Source organism: Manacus vitellinus, unplaced genomic scaffold (assembly GCF_001715985.3).
Source record: "Manacus vitellinus isolate BGI_N305 unplaced genomic scaffold, ASM171598v3 scaffold_1_pilon, whole genome shotgun sequence".
NCBI classification, from domain to species: Eukaryota; Metazoa; Chordata; class Aves; order Passeriformes; family Pipridae; genus Manacus; species Manacus vitellinus.
Genome location: NW_021939396.1, coordinates 35,437,152 through 35,458,223, shown reverse-complemented (window position 1 = coordinate 35,458,223; position 21,072 = coordinate 35,437,152). Strand labels below are relative to the sequence as shown.

The window sequence follows — 21,072 nt, the reverse complement described above, 5'->3', positions numbered from 1 at the left end:
GCTGCGCTCCCGGCCCGGCCCCGCGCCGCGCACCGCCCGCGCCGCGGCTCCCTGGGAAATGCAGTCCCGGAGAGCCGCCCCGCCCCGCCCCGCAGGCGTGTGCGGCGCCAAGGGATGCCCTCGGTCCTGCCCGCGGCCTTTTCCTTGTCTGCGTCCCGGGAAAGGGACCCTTGTACCGCCAAACAGTGACAGACGAGGAGAGTTCGGCCAGAATTTGTTTATTAATTAAAATGGCGTCGATATGTAAAAAAATTATTAAAAAACATTGTACATAGCATTGTGCTTACAGTCAGTAGTAAATTACGTTTGCATTGTTTAACTGGAACTTTCTTTTTTTAGAGGCACTTCTGATGTATTTGAAGAATAATGCACTTAGGGATCTTTGTTTTTTGACTGATGCTCAAAGCTGCCACATCACCACCTATCATACTAATACCTCCTCCATTAATTATGCAAATGTTACAATTATCTTGTGTCATTACTATTAGCAGCAAGTACAATTAGAGTTCCCACCTTCTATATAACATGTAAACATTAAAAAATAATTAAGTTTATGAAAAAGTAACTGCACTCAGCGCTCTAACTGTTGTTATGTGTTGTTATGCAAACATGCATGTTGTGTTATGCAAACATGCTACCACTTAATAACAGATTCAGGATATTTTTGAAGATATTTAGGACTTTATGTCCTCAGAGCTGGTGTAGTCCAAATAAAGATTACAAAAACCTAAAAAACAGCTACATATGCATGGGCATATACATATGCAATCAAATGAGGTCTCTGCTACAAAAACCAGCAACAATTGGAGATTGGTTTCGTGGGAAAAGTTTAAATTTTCCTGTTCACTGAAACACAGCTCATTCCTTTGTGCAGTTTACACTCAAGGATTAAAATTCAAGGACTGCAGAATTAGGACAATAGCTTCAGTTCTCCAGTTGGTAAATGATTTGGAACTTCAGATACACACTTGAACAATTGCCAGATGCCTGACTGCTCAGTTTATTTTCCTATAAAGAAGAATTAGCAGTTGACCAAACTCCTCTATTTAAGGAGATTTTTTATCACAAAATAGTTCAATCTGAGAAAAAAAAAAAAAGATATATAAAATATATGATCCTATGAAAAAGTATCTGAAAAAGATTTATTTAAATTTAGGCTCCATGTCAAATATACCATGAAAGAGGAGAATGAAAAACACACTTGAGAAAATCAGGGAATTGGAAGAAAAAAAAAACCATAAGCAGCTTTTTCAGTTTTTTAAGAATTTCTGGCACCTTACTACAGCAGAAGAAACTACAACCAACAAGTGCTCTAATGTCTTTCATAGGTATTCCTCTAGCTAATAAAGAATAGCTTCCAATGACTTTCACAATAATGCAGTATTAGTCATAATGTAAAATAAGACATTTCTGACTTAATAGGATAGTATAATTTCTCCCCCTTAAGCATATACAAATATAGCATCCCAATGTCCTAAAGATTCCAAAATAACTGAAGCTATCATTTATAGCTACCTGAGAAACAAAGCATTTGTTACAGATTCATTTATATGAAGACTCATATGGAATGCTTAAGTATATACTGCTTATGCAAAGATTTCTTGGCTTATTACAAAACAAAGTTAAAAACTGGGTAAATGGACTCCAGCAGTTGTTGTACGAACAGCGATTTTAAGAAAAAGCTGAGTGAAAAGTAAAATAATACTTTAGATCATTAGATACTGGGGATTGCAGGATGATGATGCTATGTAATGAGTGATAGCTTTTACATATACAGTGTTCATATCTCAATAATGCCACTTAGAAAGCCAAACCAAAACAGAAACAGGTTTCCAGTAAGTATATAGAGATTTTTTTTCATTACCCCTACAGAAATAAAGAAGGCTTAGCAGAAATTAAAAATAATTTCTTTCAGTACCTAACAGTAAATAGAATGGCAAGTTGTCAATTACTGTTCTGAAAATAAAGACATCCAGTATCTTCTATGCTGAGGTTCAGTGACCTCAAAGCACCCTTAAACTATGTAGCAAGTATTTCTAAACTTCAGATCCGCAAAGAAAATCCTATTTCACTTTCTGAAACAAACAGATAATGCAAACAAGCTGAAAGCTCTTGCCCTTTGTAGTCCTCTACAGTAAAAATTAAAGGTGGTAATCTGAGTTGCTTATAGTTGTCCATACACAACATCAATTTGAAGAAAGAAAATAAGAATTTTCAAGTCTGTTTGGGCTCTCTTACCAGTTCCTCCTCCTGATTCATACTGTCATTTGAAGAATAGGTACATGGTGTTTTCCCCAGCTTCCTTTATAAAACTGGAAGATACTGTTTTAATTAGCACAAAAGGGGAAGTTGCACAAGCAGCACAAAGATTAACACAAATGTCTTACTATTGCTAACTAATTTTCAATTTGACACAAACTAACAAAATAGCCTTTTTCCCTGAGAATCAATCCAAAAAGCAGCCTCTTCTCTCCTTGTAAATTAGCCCCGTAGTCATGCTTCTGCAACAAACTACTCTACCCTAGCCACATTCCGTTCTTTTTTTTATATCCTGTTGTCTTGACAAGCCAAGATACAAGAGCTAAGTGTAAGGTTCTGGACTGCATTATTTCAAATGAGTTATCTCCAAAGACTTAACAGGACCAGTATCAGTCTGATATCCAATTCATTCTTCAACTTTCTGGCATACAAGTTAATCAATTACAAATAGCACTACGAATATGTAGAATTCATTAATCTCTTCAGACACACATACTGATAGACTCCAGTTAGTATAAAGTGCAGCCAATATAATATTCAGTGCCCTGCAAAGATACACTGGTTTCATTCGCAATAATTTCAAGTTCAAATCAATGTTTTCATATTAAACTTATTTCCGTTTTCACTGTTTAAGAATTGATATAATACTGCAATAAGGTTATTCCTGTGCAACCAGAGAAATGCTCCGAAGATAATCTGCAGATGCCATTATAAACTCAGTCCATTCTTTAGCCAGCTCTTCAAAGGAGACTTCCTCCCCCCCATATTCCAGTGGGAGAATGCTGATGGGGAAGTGTTCAGTCAGACTCTGCATGTAGTTATTTCCATGCATATACACCTAAAACAAAATATGAAAAGCCTTTACTTGGGTATGAATGCTAGAGTACTGAGTGAAAACAGGCAGCAAACAAATTCTCTTCAAGAGCTGAAGCCACCAGCTTGGTTTGACTTAACAAGTGTACTTGTTCATAATGAGCTCCCTAAAAAATTAAGGAAATACTTTGTGAGTTTCCCATGGGTGCTCAAACTTTGCTCAGTATCTGAAGATTGCTGAAGGATAAACTACAACCTAAGAACTGCGTTTTATGTAGCTGTGAGCACAGGAGCCAAAACTAACTACACACTTTTTCCAGACTGGTTTAGCAACACTGACAAACGTACACACGACATCCCAAAGGCTGAACCGTGGGAGGACTGGAAATTGGTTTAGTCACGTGCTTGCCTTTCAGTCATTTCCAAGAAAAGGATAGTGTCTGGCTCCTAGCCAACACTATCTGGTCCTGCCACATGTGTTTAAAAACAACATTATGTAGTATGTAGGTTCAGGCATGTGTCAAGAAAGATATTCAAAAGAATTTGTATCTTAGTCCTTATGTTTCAGTACCAACTGAAATTAGATCCTGGGCTACTCCACAACTTTCACCCTCATAACATTGTAGTTTTGTTTCTTCTCATTTTTGTTTCTTCTCATTATAATCATTTTATTAACACTTGACAAGAATTTTCTGCGATTATTATTACGCAAAGACAATAAGGATATACACTCAAAAGCAAGTTGGTTCTCTTTTCTCTAACACTTCCTCATCAGGAAGTAAGATAAGTGAGTGAATAGTAATTATTTCTGTAAAGGTATGGGGAACTGGCCCGTGGAGTTGGGTTGTTTTGGTTGTTTTTTTTTTTCAGATCATACCTGTAATCCTAAGCTAAGAGTCAAACAAGCTGCTTCTGTTCCACTCAGTGAACTAGGATACCAAGTTTGTTTTGGGTTAGGCCTTTAGTGTCCATCTGCCCTCTTTTCCACTTTTAAAGTTCTAGCCCAAAACTGGATCAGGTGACATGGGCTTTTTTCACAGGTGTTAATGTGAGAAAAGGAGGACCAGGGCTTCAGGTTGCTGAAGCATACTCTCTCTTTCTATCATCTTTTGAGAGTGAGGGACTGCACAAGGCTTCCTCTTTCTCATAGCAGCACACATGCTAGGAAAAGGGGCAAATTACAGCTAACAGTGACCAGAAAGATCTGTGTCTACTGTCCTGGAATGCAGTGGCTATTGTAAACGTACAAGACCCATGTGCTGAGAAAAGGAGGCTTCAGAATGGGAGTAACAATAGACAGGGGTGCTTATTTTGTACCTTAGTCCTGCTGTCAACACTTCACTTTTACGCCAGCTGAAAAGTCCAATATTCTTTCCATGCTACAATAAACCAGAATTCTTGGCATGCTTTTGCATCCAAATACAAATATAAATTTGCAGATTTATAACTGCAAAACTATTCAAAACAACTAAGAAGATATTTGGAAAAAAACTTCAAACTTAAGTCTGACCTATTTTTGATGCATAAATGCCTCTGGGGGTCTTTCAGAGCTAAATAGTTGTCTTCTACTAATTCTGCACAACTTGGAGCATAACATCACTGTTCAGTGATATTTTTTCTCTGTCATTTACAGACAGAGTACTGGGAGATCCAAGACCTATTTCTTTCTAGTTCTGCAGAATAATTGCTTTGTAACCTCAAGCAAATTATTAAACCTCTCTGTGTCACAGTGGTTTTTATCTTTAGAGTGGTGGTAACAGCACCACTTGCAACTCTCATGTTATTGATAACTGCAAATACTTTACAATTAGATTCTGGTGGCCAGTATGGCACTAACAAACAAATATGATTTATGTTCTTCAAAGCTCAAGAGTGACAGATACTAAGGGAAGTGCTACAGATTGTCATATAAGGGTTTTGTGACAGAAAGAAATATTTGTGTGCACTCACCCGTTGCTTTATTTTTTCAGTGAGAAAAGGCTTAATTAGAGCGAAGACTGGGTGGAAGAATAAAGGCTCATTAATCAAGTGGATACCTCGAACTTTTAGTGGAAAGGAATCCTGTCAATATACATGAAAAACAGCATAAGAAAAAGAAAATATTATTGTAAAGATTCTATTGCTAAGGACAAGACCTGTCAAGTCTATAGGTTAAACTATTCCTCCTGATCTTGCCAATTCCTCCATTTTGGAGTGTTCTTAATTTACACTGCTACAACAACATTTAAAAAAATCATATCTTGTTCCTCCCATTAGAAAGAAAAAAAAAAATCAGTAAGAGGAGAGGTTGATTATTAGAACAAACAAACAGAAAAACAAAAAAGAAAACTGCCACCAAACTGCACATAAATATTGCACACAAACCTTGTGCTCAGCCTTTCCTCTAAGGTACAAATCTTCACAACAGAGATTCTCCTGCTAATTTACTAAAAAGATATCGAGGTATGTGCTTTTATTGGCAACTCACAGCCTGCAGGATAATATGTAAATATATATAAATATAAACTATTGAAGATACTAACTTGAATTTAAATAAATTATATTTATAATTTAGAGACAAGCCTTGAAATTACTCGGAATTTGGTCAAGCCAGAAGATCAGCTTTACGATACAATTACTGTTGTAATGAAAATTAAAAAAAAAATTACCTGTTATAAACTCTTTATAATATGAAATAGTTCTACTTGCATTCAAGATTCATTTAAAAGTCCCAGATATTTGAAATTTAAAAGAAAATACGCCAGTGCTCAAAACCAGCATTGTGCAACGGGGAAAGTACAGTTTCCATTCATATCTCACCTGATACTGCCTGTGCAACCAGACATTTTCCACTTATAAAAATCGTATTTCTCACAAACATTTATGGCACTGTAGTTCGAAAGATGAAAAAATTCAAACCCAACACGTTTCTTAAGTGCCACTCCTTTTAGATTTTAATGTATGATAAAGACCTAAAAACTATCTCATTATAGATTTACTTCCTCTTATTATGTGTTATCATATACCTAAAGTCTACTATCATGTTTTTCACGAAACAATTTTGTTTTAACTGGGGTGATAGACTTTTCAAGATAATGTCACTTATTATTCTTACTATGCTTTCCATTCCTTAATACATATTTCCTTTCTACTAGCTTCTGTTTCTTAATGCAGGATAGTAATTTGCAAGACACATTTCTTAATTAAAACATAGGGTTAAATCCCAAGGTTTCTTGTTTACTTATAAGAATATTCTGGGGTGCATTAAGCATTTGCTGGGGTGCATTAAGCACAGCATCACCAGCCGGACAAAGGATGTGATTGTCCTGCTCTAACCTGCACTGCTGCAGCCTCACCTCGAGTCCCGTGAGCAGTTTTGGGCACCACAATATAAAGCTATTAGAGAGCATACAAAGGAGGACAATGAAGATGGTGAAGGGCCTTGAAGAGAAGCCATATGAGAAGCAGCTGGGCTGAGGTCGCTTGGCCTGTTCAGTCTGGAGGAGATCTAAGGGGAGACATTACAGGTACAACTTCCTTTTGAGGGGAAGAAGAGGGACAGGCACAGATCTCTTCTCTCTGGTGAGCAGTGACAGTACTCATAGAAATGGCATGAAGCTGTGTCAGGGGATGTTTAGTTTAGATATTGAAGAGGTTTTTCACCCAGAGGGTGGTTGGGCACTGGAACAGGCTCCCCAGGGAAGTGGTCACAGCACCAAGCCTGTCTGAGTTCAATAAATGCTTGGATAATGTTCTCAGGCCTGTAGTGTGATTCTTGTGGTGTCCTGTGCAGGGCCAGGAGTTGGACTCGATGATCCTGATGAGTCACTTCCAACTCCGCATATTCTGTGATTCTATGAATCTATGATATTGAATAACTCTAGAACAATCTCTGGGTGAAATATATGAAATATATGAATCCCGTGATGAAAGAAATCAGGAAAAAAAAAGAAAAAGAAGAAAGAGTTAAAATTCTTTCTCATCTTAGAAAAGAACACTGGAAACACACAAGTTTTGATTATTTTTTTCAATAGCTGTAATAAACATTTAGAAGCTTGAAAGACATGTAATGAATCTGAAATAGGTCAAGATGGCAACACCACATTCAAAGAATTTCCTGCTTTGAGATAATGGATTGAAATATTTAGATGTACTTGAAAATCCTATTCTACTTCCTTTCTGCTCTATTTCAAGGTTAAAAAAAATTACTAGCAATTTTTTTACTACCCTAGAAATCATCTGAAACACTCTAACTAGTCTTGTTTTCATGAGATCTGGCTCAAGATTGTATAACACCAAGAGTTCTTATTCCAGATGTGAAAAGTTTTGAATACCTCATGGTTTCACTACAGTTTTACAGTAGATATCAAAAAGGAAGAACAGTTGAAATTTTGATGATATTAGTTCAATGACTAAGCTTTGATTTAACCTCAGATATGAACCTTACCAAATCAGAGCAAGAGATTATCTCCCAGGCTCATTTCCACATTACAGGCTAACAGTTTTCTTATTTCTGACTTTCAACCTAACTTCTAAAGGAAAATGGGATTATAAAACTACACTGTAGCTTGCTAGCCAATTCTCTGTCCCTCTCTTTTTTCTTTCATTCTTTTTTTTCCTCACAAATCCAGAGGCAAAATTCAGCTGGATTTGGCAGAAGGGCATAAGCCTTGAAGAAATTAAAGTCCCTAGAAGTTTTATGAAAACTAGGAGGTGAGGTAGCAATGATTTGCACAAAATAATTCTCATGCTGGGGGCAAAAAGCAAGCAGAACATAAACACCATACATTCTGTTGGTAGCAGATGGAAGATTGTATAGCCTCATTCATACTGTTAACGAGTTAGTAATGCCTTGCTCTTAACTTCTCAATGCATGCCATTTATTATATTCTCTGAGTCTCAGAAATAAAAGCTTTGAATGTTGAGTTAATGCTCAAAAGAATGGAAGAGATGCATGTCCCTTCTAAAACTGTCTGCTCTTACAGTCATGAAATTCTTGTGTTGTAACAGGTCAGTGGAGTTCTTATAAGATATCAGAAGTTACAGGGCATTTACTGCTATCGAAGAACACACTTTAAGTAAAATCAAGCACAATCTATGCCTATTAATGAATTTAGGATTTAGTTCTTTAAAGCTGCACAGACTGAGAAGGCCTACAGAATGAAAATTTACTATAGCTTAGAACAAAGGAAATATTGGGAGTTATAGCAATGAAGCTGCATAAAACAGTATGTCGTACTTACTGTGAGAACAGCAGCGATTTTCTTGGCCACTGCTGGACTGATTTGAAATGCATGAGCAAATCGCCAGCCTTGGAGATCAAAGATAGCCTTGACTCCATTCCGCTGAGTCTCAATCTCCTTTACGATGAGTTCAGATGTGATGAGACTTACACGAAACACATCGTATGCAGTAAATAAATTGGGATCCCATTGTCCTGAAGAGTATATAGATTACTCTGCATTACCATGAGAATACCCCATATACCTGTAGTTCTGCTTGCTACTGCTTCCAGTGTGTGTCTTGGGAACAGGGACTAACCGGCAATATTAAACGTCCTGAAGTAAACTGATTTGCAGTACATAAGTTACTTTGTGTGCCTGCTCTGTCACTGATCTTTTATGCTTTTTTTGTAGATGATATCACTTAATGGTAAATGGTTATAGATATCACCTAATGTAGTATGTTCCACCTATGGCTCCAGTCTCCAGTGCAAAGTTTTGACAGGAACAGCTCAGTCATGCTAGCTGAGAGTGCAGGTCATCAAATCCAATTGATTCATATAACTATATTATATCCAATTGGTTCATATAACTATATCATATTCATAACTATGTCTGTTTTAAAAAAACTTCTGGGAGTGCTTCAAACATTTTCTAAGTGTTGTTAGATAAGGCTCTTTGGCTACAAGTAAACACTGAAAAGCTGGCGAACTGCTCATCCACACAGAGCATTGATACATGACTAGTATACACCTTTTTTTTTCTGTTCTCGCCTCTCTGTGCTGCATCTGCACCAGTAACACAGTCTTAGCCCATGGCTTTGAAAATTTACTTGAACACAAATAATTGTTGAGACACTCAGACCCAAATAACCACATAATCTTACAAGTTTTAAGCTTTAAGACTTCTTTGGATATTGACAAGAATTCCACTAAGAAGGAAATTAAGTTCTCCTTTAAGAATTGTACAACTTTAGCCATACCAGTATTATAAGTAAAATGATGTAACCCTTACAGCTCAGTAACTCACCTTTATATTAATGTAATGGTATTTCTAACAGAGAACATCAATATGTTACCTGTCTAGTTAAGACATTGTGATATTATCTGATTTTATCAACAGCTACTGTTGTAACCATAAAATATTTTTGATTTGCTGCAGAAATTGTGATAATATAAAAAAAAACTAAACCAAACCAAAAGAAAAAACCCAAACCACAAAAAAACTCTACAAAAACCCCACAAAGCAAGCACACAAACAAAACCCACAAAACAAACAAAAAATACCAGTGCCAGAGCTGAGTGTGAAACAGTTCCAGCTAATTTTGTCACTCACCTATTCTGTATATTAGAACTTTGCTTCCATGTGGGTCTCTTGATCTAAGGACTCCATGATAGCCAGCTTGCAAAAGACCAAGAACAGAAGATGGTTGTAAATCTGCACTTATTTCTGGGCATTCAATTCTCCACTTCTGATAATTCTTCAATAACTGGAAATAAATAAAGGTGGATCTCAGGTAAGCATCAGCTATTGTATGAAGAGCACAGTTAAAAATGTTTTCCTCTAGTGGTCACAGTCAGGTTTAACTCTTTACATTGGCTATAATTTCATTGTACGATTTAAGCAAATCAATCCTAGAAACAGAATGTTGCTATCCTGGATCAAATAAGTGGTTGAATTTAGAACCCTGTCAGGTTGTTAATGGACTGCAGTTGTCATTTTGCATCAGAAAAGAAAACTGGATGTAGAATAAGCCTGTAGTTTCTATGTAAAATGCACCTAAATTGCAGTTTTCTCACTCAGGTTACCTTTAGGGCTATTCAGTTTGACACTGCATCAGATTCATCCAGCATTTTTTGAATTTAAATGTTCAAAACTTTTACAGAGGAACATTCTTCTTCACGCATTTACCCTCTCCCTTCCTCCCCATCCTCCCTTATTTTGTACACACAGTCATCAATAATTCTAGTTTACTATTTGAAACAAGTATAATCATTAGTATATCCAAAAACATTTTTGAAGTCCCTCCTACCCCTCTGAAATGGCAGAATATAACAAAGTAATGGGTCCATTACACATTACACAATTTCCCTCCCACAGAGTGGAAATAATGAGAACCTGTTTGGCTAAAACAGAGATCCTGTCTGTTATCAGGGACATTATCACCCTAGTTTCTAAGGCTGGAAGGCAGCATCATAACTAGTATTTCTAAGGCACAGGAAGAGCTGTGTGTTGAAAGGCAATGGCCTAACCCCAAGGAAGAGGTAATTAAAGGCTTTCCTTTGTGAGGTGACATCTATGAAGAGGAATTACAGGCAGCTCTGTGAAAGGTCATCTTAGAGATGGATCATGAAAAACTAAGTTGGTGATGCAGTAGTTCTAATTTCCAAATCTAATTACTGTTTTTCCTTTAATATTAATTAAGTGGTGGGGGGGAAAAGGAACTGCTCTGCCCTGCAACTAAAATTTATTTAGGATATTTTGCTTATGTAAGTAGGAAGCTATGCAAGACTGTCTTCTGAAAAGTTTCCTCTCAGTTCATCAACCAAATTTTGCCTCTACTCTGTCACCCGTGCTAAGTTCTCTAGCACTGAATTTGGAGGGCAGAAGGATAGCAAATAATCTAGATTTTGAATTAATTTCCTCTATAGCTACAGCTTTGAGTTTTAATCCAAGAGTTTCAAAGGAGCTAAGAGAATCAGAATTTTTCAGCAGCTCATTTCAAAACAAACTGAAATGTAGGTTTAAATCTTAAAGGTAGCCACTGAGAGCAGCAACCAAGAGTCTTGCATTTCTGTTAATCAGTATTGACAGCAACTAATTTTTATTCTGTTATCAATTACTCCATATTTTGCAATAGAAACATTACAGTTAAAAGAGCTGTCAGCTAAAACTAATAGAACATAACCATAAATAAATTACAAATTTCTTGTATCTATGCAGATATAATTTTCTTCAGCATTTCACTGGAAGAATGGTCAAACGGAACCTCAGTAGAATTGACTTCATCCCTTGGAAAATCACAGCATCAGCTATGCCGATGGTTACCTACAGGCTCTTAGAGGGAGACCTGAGATTCACCATCCTGTACACCTCATAGCATGTCAGCTAATTAGTCTTATTTCTTACCCTTTCCTCTACTTTCAAGCTTCTTGTATCATTTTACATAAAACATACCTTTTCTTCTGCTCAGATTGAGGTCTTGAATGATTTTGAAGGTCTCTCAAATGAATTATCATGAGGAAACTATTTCCAAAATATTATTGTTTTTCAGCACTTACAAATACCTTATATACTGATCAGAAATTAGATATATCCTTTATGGAAATAGCACCTATAAATATGTATTTAGGTACAAAAAAAAATTAAAAAGTTAATCCGCCATGCTAATATCTCCCTTGATTTGGCAATGAAAAAGTGGTTAAAAGTCTCATCCTAAATCATACATCACAGAAAGAAATATTTAATCATTATGAGAATTTTACTAGAAGCCTTTTGACTACGTTAAATCAGTTCTAGCCTAGGCCAAATTAAAAACTAACGAGTAAAGGAAAAAGGCAAGGGAAGGGGGGAGCAGGGAAAGTAAGTTAATTTGTGGAAGGGAAATTCACTATAATTGCAAAAATAGGCCTGATGAGGTACTCTGATTATCTCAGAGTACTAGTGCATGACTCTCTACAAAGGACACTGTTTGAGCAATTCCAGCTACTTTGTGCCAACCAGACAACACTGTCAACATATGTTCTTGTCCTTGCCCTTTCCAAAATAGACACTTTAAAAGCAGCAAAATACAAAAGTAACAATACAAAACAACTAGGCAAACATCTATCATTTCTCACTTTTCTTCTAAAATCTTTGGTATGACAACTTAATGAACCAAATAACAATTACACACTTTAATTACATATTTTAAATACCTCTTCAAAGAGCTGCCTGCTAAACTAAGATGAGAATAAAAATTATACATTCGTTTAATACCCTAAATAATCTCATCTTGTTAGTACAGTTAGTTTCTCATTTTCAGGAATATTTACATTTTCCAAGTTGGAAACAAAAAGGATTTAAGTTCTGGACCTTTGAAGAAAGAGAGTAGTGTTTACAGCTTGTGACACACTCGAGATCATAGAGAAAACATAATTTACCTACTGGCACATCCACTAAGGAGTAAATATATAGTTGGAATACTTCTGATCTGACACTTTCCATGGCATGAGCAAGTGGTGCATCTTTCAGACATATAACATGGCTAAGCTTCAAACATATTTCACTTGGCCAAAAAATCAGGAAGTGCTGAAGAGTTCTCAGATTTTGAAAACCTAATCTAATTACCTGAAATGATTTAGAACTGAAGTAAAGGTTAGTATTAGATAATCTTCCACAGCATCTACAAGTTTTGGAGAAGTTCTGTAAATTTTTATTTACGTAAACAATCCTTTTTTTAGGAGCTGGACATACTCAGATCACACACAGTTACTTAAATGAGTAATCCTTAAACAGAGAATTAAAAAGCCAGCAGTGGGTACTTACAGGTTTTCTAGTCTCATACTACTCAAACACAAAAATTAATGCAAAATCTTTTAAAAATACTTTTTTTTTCAGTAAAAACATCAAGAAAAACATAAATGTTCTGTATAATAAACAGTCTGGATATAAATAGAAAAACCTAGTGTCAGGAAAAACAAGTACATTCATTACCTAGCATAAAAAATTGCTTAGGTAATTACAACACAAGGAAAACATCACAATGTATAATTATATGTGTTTACAAACTGAATAACCTACTTAGCATCTGCTCAGCATCTGAAAATAGATGTAAGATAACTTGATAAATGGGTAAAGCTGGATGAAAAACTCCAGACTGGAGTTAAGCATTAATTAAGAGGATTTTTTCCTGATGTCTGTTGGGGATAGTTCCAGATTTCTGAACATCAGAGATTATACAGTTACTAATTAAACCAAAATTCATGTGCTACAAAAAAAAAAAGTGAACTTAGTATTTTGCTTAGAAGTAAAAGAACCAGAAAACAATGCAGTTATTGGAGAAACTAATGTATCTGTATATATAAATTAATTATTTTTTTCTTGATTAATAACTATTTATGTTAACAAGGATGCTAGACAGAACTAAGCCTCTATTGTGTCAATAGTTGTCCAATGCACACAATGCTTATGAGAAAAAGGATTTCTATTGGCATTTTTTGGAGGAAAAACCACAGCTTAAACTTCAGAATATAAACATATATATATATATACACATCCACACCTTTGTGCATATATATTTTATATTTCTTTTTATACATGTGTATATAGATACACCCAGAATTTAAACATATAATATACACAGAGAAAAAATTGAAAACAATTTTATAGAGACACAGAACTTTCTCAATTCCACATGCATTACCTCTTTGCCACTGGGAAAAGACTGGCGCATGCGTAAGTTGAGATCTTTGGCTTAGTGCAAAGGGAAGTCTGGCTGACTGATTTGTGCTTCCTCAACAGTCAGCCCAGAGAGCTTAATAAGGGCTCTTCCATCCTTTTTGAGGAATCCCTTGGTATTGGTGGAAGAAAGGCAGCCAAGTAACTGATTTAAACTTAGTATTTATGTTTGAATGATGTGCAGATCCTCAGAGACAATGCCTGAGACTCAGCAGTATGCTTGGAACTATGAAAAACAACCCTTCTTGGACAGCACAGTTATTGTAAGTTACTGACTTGCAGTACAACACACTAGGAAGTCCTGATTCCTCTGTAAGTCAAATGCAGAGCAAACCCTAAGTCTTGCCCTATAGCTTTGTATCAACCAGAACTCCTGAAAGGATCCTGAATATTTAGAGAGTTTTCAGTGCCATAAAAGCTAAGTATGTTATGAAGACTCTGGGCATAGAGTTTCAATGTTGCATTTTTACCGCATAAAGAGATTTTCATTCTGAAGAGATTTTTCATAAAGAGATTTTTCATTCTGTTCCCCAGAGTATAATGCATTTCAAGTAGAAAAAGACAGTATCCTCAAGTCATTAAGAATCAGTCCTATAGAAGAGTTGGGGAATGTAGTGCAAGGACATAATGAAATGCACTAGGCAAAAACATTTATGGTGGAAAGAAGATGCTAATTCTCCAGATTTTGCATGTCACTAATGAATCCAAGTGACAGTGGTTTTGATGATAACAATAAAATCAAACATACACATCTAGCTGGTACATTAAAAAAGGGATATATAAACCCATTGCTTTAGCACAATTAATAGAGACCTGTGACCCTTCTTCTTAGTTTACAAGTTTATACGGGAGTTAAATGTATCTGCACAAACTAACTTAACACTCAGCTCAGGTATGAATTTATATTCAGGTATGAATTTATTTCTTCTAGCATGATAGGTATCAATATGTCAGTAGTTAAAAGCAAGTCTGGAATTGCCACTGGAAAAATGTAATAGATTGCTGTTGCAGTGAGTCATCATAAAAGATTTATAAATGGAATATCTTGCCATAATTACCTGATTATTCTTTTCTGAAGCACTTCCAAATGTTGATAACAGACATCAGATAAATCTGTGTCAATTATTAACCATCAATAAACACTCTGGTCAGTTGACAGACTCTTGATTCATATTTAAGGCTAATTATAAGTCTGTACCAAGACACTGGACAACCGTTGCTTAAAAGCATTAACAGGGCCATGAACTTTGATTATCCCTTAGCTGCTCTACAAGTCCTATGCAGTAGGTTTACAGGAGCCTAGTGGGCAAAAAGGGACTGTATCAGCCTGAATTCCAAACAAAGAGGCAACATCAAACCATGAAAATCTCACTTGGTTTAGATGAATATGCCTTGTGACCTCCACAGATTTTTGCACAATAATTCTCTAGGGCCTTGATCTCCCAATTGCAATAAACACATTCCTTTGGCCAAAGGGGGCGTGGGGGGGGGTATGCTTCTTTTATTCCTCCTATGCTGCAAGAGAAGTATTCTAGAAAAAAAGTGTCAGCTAGTATGTGGAACATAAAGTACCAATAGCTACAGCATGTGGAGAACGGAAATTCTAGACAGAAACATTAAACACAGGTTAGTTTGGACATCAGAATCTCTCAATTCAAACAAAGGGTTGAAATTCAGAAACTTAGCAGCCTGTGGAGACCCAGGAAAAAAATAAGAGATTCTAAAAAGACTTAGTTTTTTCAAAGCAGGTCCCCAGTCTAGAGGATTGATTCTCAAGAGGAGTATAGGAAATTTGCTACTTCATAGACTCCATCTCTAAATCTAGCTTAGATTCTAGACTCTCAAATATTAGACCTACCTACAACGCACCTCACAATTAGTCACATCAAAGTGCAGAAGTGCATGGGCCAAATGCTGAATTTCACTGTCCTATCTACAGGATTACCAGTAACAACCAATTGCAATGCAATTAGCAGTGGATATTCAGTGGTGCATATTGTCCTCATTAAGCCCTGCTTTTTGGAACCAAGAAATATAGGAACATAAAATGGCTTTTGTTGGGAAAGAAAAAAAAAAAGCATGGTCCTACAGTTGTTAGTGCACAGCTTTGATATAAAAAAAAATCTCATGAACTTCAAGCGAAAGTAAGATCCACAAACACCCAAAGGAATCTGAATTGACTCCCTAGATTTTCTGCTGAGAAGGAAATTTAAAGCTATGACACAAATCTCATGAGTCAAATGAAAAGAACAAAAATTAATTTTTAAAGCTATTTATGATTAAGGGCCCAATTCAGTTTTTCACATTCTTTTTTTTAGATACCTCAATCCTGCAATACATCTGTATGCAAACAATCTTCTCTTACGGTGACTAAACTTGGAAAATCTACAGTACAGAGAAGTCAGAAAGTAATAGGTGAAGTCTCTTGGGCAACGCTATGTAATCAACATCAAATTCCATGGAAACACAGCTTCTAGTTGGCACACTGTGAATCAGCTTTTGCCCTGGGAAGATTTGGAAATACTTTCTGCTCCAAAGGTTTAGTGGTTGGCAGTCTTTCTTTAAAAAAAAAAAAAAAAAAAAGGTAACAATCTGTACCTTTGGACATTAAAGATATGCATGCACTGCAGCAAAAAGCCATACAAAGAGCCAGGAAAGTACTATGATTTACCAAAACATGCAAGGAGTGGTGTAAATGACTAAACTTCAAGAGTAAAGAAGTTTTTACACGTAGTTTTTTTCAGACTAAGTGTATCGCTGCTAGTAACCAGTAACCTGAGCCCGACAATCGTGACGAGGATGTCCTTTCAAGGATACTGTTTCCTAACCAGAGCTGTAACCTTACCGCACTTACTGCATACGGGAGTGACTGTACCACACTTAACACAACTTTCATGTTACCTCATCGACACCGCACAGAACCAGCCACGCTGAATGTGAGACAGCACATTCACTCGGTGCCACGCTGAAGACACGCGTGACAAGCAATTAAGTTACACCCTGAAACTCCTCGGCTGGCCTCGGCCGACCCCAGAAGGGCAGAGCTCACTCGCCCACCCAACACCCAGCGACAGCCCCCGTCCGGCTGCTCCCCACGTCCCCGGGCCGGGCCAGGCCGGTGACAGCCACCGCGGGGGCTCCCCAGCACCGGGAGATGCGCCGCCCCCTCCGCCTCCGCTCCGCGGGCGGCCGCCGCTGCTCTTTACCCTCCAGGCCAGGTCATGTGGAAGTCTTGGCGCGCGAGGAACCGCAGCAGGAAAGGCATCGAGAGGGCTGCGGGCAGCGCTGTCCGGGCTGCCTCGCCCGCTGCCTGCAGCTCGGCCACGCGCTGCGCACCCCGGAGCGTGGTGGGCAGGTGTTGGGGCGTGCCTCCGCGCCGGCGGACCGGGCACATCGCTCCGCTCGCAGGGACGGCCGCTCAAGCCCGCCGGCCCCATTGGACGCGGCGCGGCGGAGCCCGGCAGGGCTGCCCCCGCCCCCAGATGGGCTTAACCCTGAGCGCCTCCCAGGCCCCGGGCAGGGGAGCAGGCAGGTGTGCCGCGTCCCGCCCGGCCCGGCTGCGGGCGGCTCGTCTTTCGGGGTTGGGGGTTTTTTTTCCGCGTTTATAACTTGACCAGCTTTTAGAATTTTACGCGTTAAGCCCATCTCCTGTTTTTCACTTACAGCCCTAAAAGCGAGCTGTGACTGCTCCCTGGGGAAGGCGAGGGGTGGCCCCACGGGGCTGGGAGCCCCCCGACGCTGCTGCCCGCCTGCAGGAGGGTCATCCCGGACCCCTGGAACCCGCTAAGGGTGGCGGCCTGCCTTTTAGGCGGAAATAACCCGTCTTTAGATATTTAGATATTATATGGCAAAAAGCCGCAACCTCATTGCAGGTGGGAAGTGCCGGGCAAACGGGAGATCGGTGCTGGCCGAAAACTGCCTTGGAGCACCTAATCCTTGCCATGGATATGCAGTAAAAGAAATATATCCACTCTGCCTGGAGAAAGGGTGCTGAAATTGAATTTGGCTTTAGTCCAACTTTGCTGCCCAGCACTGAGTTCATTTATCAAAGGTGAAGAGTTCATTGCTGTTAATAATATTTTTATTATAACCTTTTCCTATATTTAGGTGTCCTTTGAGATCTTGCTGGCCTACTGAGGCTAAAAAACTTATTTCATTTAACATACAACTAATAAGGTATACTTAGGCCTAGTAAAAGGAACTATGTTCCAGATTACTTTCCCCTTTTCTGGCTTTCTACAGCTACACTTAATATTTTTTGATTGATATTTTGGTCATATCTAACCATGTCTCGGACTATTACATACTGCTGAAATGTCTGCAGGTATCCTCCTCAGCTTGATAAATGTAAAAAAAAATCTGCCTATCTAAAGGCACATAGGTAGAAAGTGGGAGGGCTGGGGGTTTTTTGCCAAAAAAAAACCAACAAAACAAATAAAACAGAAACTAGAGGGACTGAATGGGGGATATAAACTTGGAGGGGGAAAGTGTTGAAGGAAAGGATAAAAACTGGGAAATGTGTGAGTGTGCAGTCAATAGTGTATAGATGTAGACAGGTAGAATGGCAAGGATGTGGGAGGAAGTATGAACTTTCCCTAAATCAAGAGGAAAAAGCAAGCTGGAAATATAGGAAGAAACAGAGAGAACAGAACGTGGGGGTCACTGACAGCAGGTTTAAAAAACCCAACCCTTTTGCTTCGGCACAGAGCAGGACAGAGCCTCTGCGGGAAAAATTGGCATGTAAACATATAACCCAATCATGGGTGGCAGGATAAACAAAGTGATATTCCAGCAAGGTCATACAGCGCCTTTAAACACCACTTCACAATTTTTGAGCACTTAGTTTTGCCATCTCTGTATTTTTACAACTAAGTGCTTTGTCTGTGAAAACAAAAAGTGTGGGAAAATAGAGATATTTTTCATTACACCCCTCAGCTGAGCAACTCATAACTTTTAACTAGCTTTTCTACAAAAAAAGGAGTGTGATTTTTGCTTCATATATGAACAAAGTTAGTTTTACTAGCAGTTTCAGTGATTTCCCTCAAGACTGAGTTACAAAAATATCTGTAAATTTAAGGGTTTTTTAATTTTTTTAAATTATTTTATTATTAGGAGACAATATGTTATATACTTGACACTTCATCAACGCAATAAAACCTGTTGCAAGATGAATCTTGTAGGCAAAGACTTCTTTTTGTTTAATTATATTTGGATAAGAGCTCAAGGGCCTAAAAGCTCTGCCTAAATAAATTATTCCTGTTTGTAAACTTTGCCTTGTTTGTGTCCTTGGACCAGGATGATTACTGTTACAACAAAGACATGAAATTGTGGCAATAGCTCTTTGATGTTCCCTTTTGGGATGTTCCTGTGACAAACAGACTTTTAGCAGATAGCTGGAATTTGCAGTCCTTCAGCAGAAGCTTTATGTCTGTGTAAAACTCACATAGTATTTTAACAGGTCTTCTGTGGCAAGTGCTCAAGAGGTGTGGAGGCAATCATGTTAGACTAATTAACATACATATGTACCTGTGCCCCTTTCTTTTACAGGACACTATAAAAACTGTAAAAGATTTTTGAGTTTCAACCCTACAGTAGTATTTGTATGTTCTTTCTGTGAATGTTATGGGTAAACAGAAGGACCTTGTCTTTCATGTATATGCATTTAAGCTAGCATTGGTAAGAAATTTCATTAGGATCAAGACTGAGAGTTTAATTTGCAGAGATGCTGAACAGTTAATCTCAGCCACTGGTCATAGCAGGTAGTCAGCATTTCTATAAATTAAGTTCTAGTTAACTTGCTGAAACTTGTGCAGAGGAAGCCATCCTGGAATGTTTAATTTTCAGGTCTTTCATTTTTGTATTAAGAATTCACGTATTTAAAACATTTAAATGCAAACACGTGAGTAAAGAAATCAAGACAATAATTGGGACAGTTGCTTTATGGGGTGCCAAATGGCTTGCTCTTTCCTCTTGTCTGTCTACTCAAAGAAGCATACACCAGGTAAAACAAAATAACCCTACTCTAACAAAAAAATACACTTGTTTGTTCTTCAAGATTATCACATATTATAGGGTGAATAGATACTTGGTAAGAGCTAAAAAAATTTATTAACTAGAAAAAGAGGAGATTGCATGCACATGAAAAAATATTACCTATCCCTCTGGTATTTATTATGTAGAAGTAAAAAAACCCCAAACCCCCAAACCAACAGTCCTACACAAGCGAACTCCTATACAAATGCAAGCTTCCAGTGAAATCCAGAACAGAGTCATATCAGTAGGACTCCCGGTTTGTCATAGGAATCTGTTCATGTAAAGTACTTCAAAATTGGAATATTTTTGTTGACGAAAGAAATCTTTCAAACTAAGCAAAACCGAACTGAGAACTCATGTCTGTATCTGAAGGCTGACCACTTTGTACAGCTGAAAGGACTGTATAATGGTTGTCATCCTTCTCTGAATCCATCCTGCAGGAATGACCCAGCATAGTAGCGAGGAAGTTGCCTTTCAGTGGAACTGAAACCCTGAAGTGTAACTGATCTGGTTGCAGTAAATACTTTCTGATTTTTGTCTGAATTTCTCCATGATCCATCCTTCCTGATGTCTGTCTACTCACTGGTGCTGATAGCATTGCTTGAAACTATGTCAAAGCCTTTTCTATTTTGCTAGACCAAAAGCTTCCAATATACTGTCTGGTAAGATTGGTGACTCAGTGACTTAGCAATAGCCTTTTAAAGTCTTACTCTATAATATAATTCAGCAATCTCAGCAGACAGTTGGCGGTAGGTACATGGCAGAGAACTTGGCTTTCATTTTACAGCACAATAGGCTATTTACAAAACCATCTTGGTGTAAAAATAATTTTAAAAAAGGAGTGTAGTATAAGCACAGCCCAAATCTCAAATTAAATCTAGTTTACTTTGCTCTGTAAGACACTGCAATCCTTGGTGTGTGATGAAATAATGAAAAACGCTCATGGCCAGGAACTCAAGGACTGAGCAAGTGATGAAGGAGAAAGACTTTGATCCTTCTGTCTTGCTGTAGGAACAGTATGAATCATCGGCTTATTTACTGCCAGATTTATGGACATCCCCTTGAAGTCTGAGCTTATTATGGAAGCAATAAGGACTTGATAGACCCAGCTCTGTCACATGGCTGTGAGAATATGCAGCACATTGTATGTGTTTAAAGAGAAGAAAGACTTGTAAGTTCCTTAACTCTCATGTCTTCTGCCTTTCAATTTAATCTGTGCCCATACCTAATGGGGAAAGATTTACCCATTGGTTGTATTTTTAATGAAATACTTCAGGCTTTATTTTCACCTTTCACAGTTTTCTACCTATCATTCATTTTCAGTTGA

At 37.8% G+C, this 21,072-nt stretch overlaps 1 protein-coding gene across 1 annotated transcript; it reads right to left on the bottom strand.

Moving 5' to 3' along the window:
- Positions 1-1,115: 1,115 nt before the first annotated feature.
- TTPA (alpha tocopherol transfer protein) lies at positions 1,116-17,149 on the bottom strand. The gene is given in 8 exon segments (XM_029959404.1): positions 1,116-3,097; positions 5,023-5,133; positions 8,295-8,488; positions 9,609-9,762; positions 16,919-16,935; positions 16,938-16,982; positions 16,985-17,050; positions 17,053-17,149. Coding segments are annotated over 8 exon segments (864 nt in total). The 3' UTR covers positions 1,116-2,917.
- Between the last annotated feature and the right edge of the window lie 3,923 nt (positions 17,150-21,072).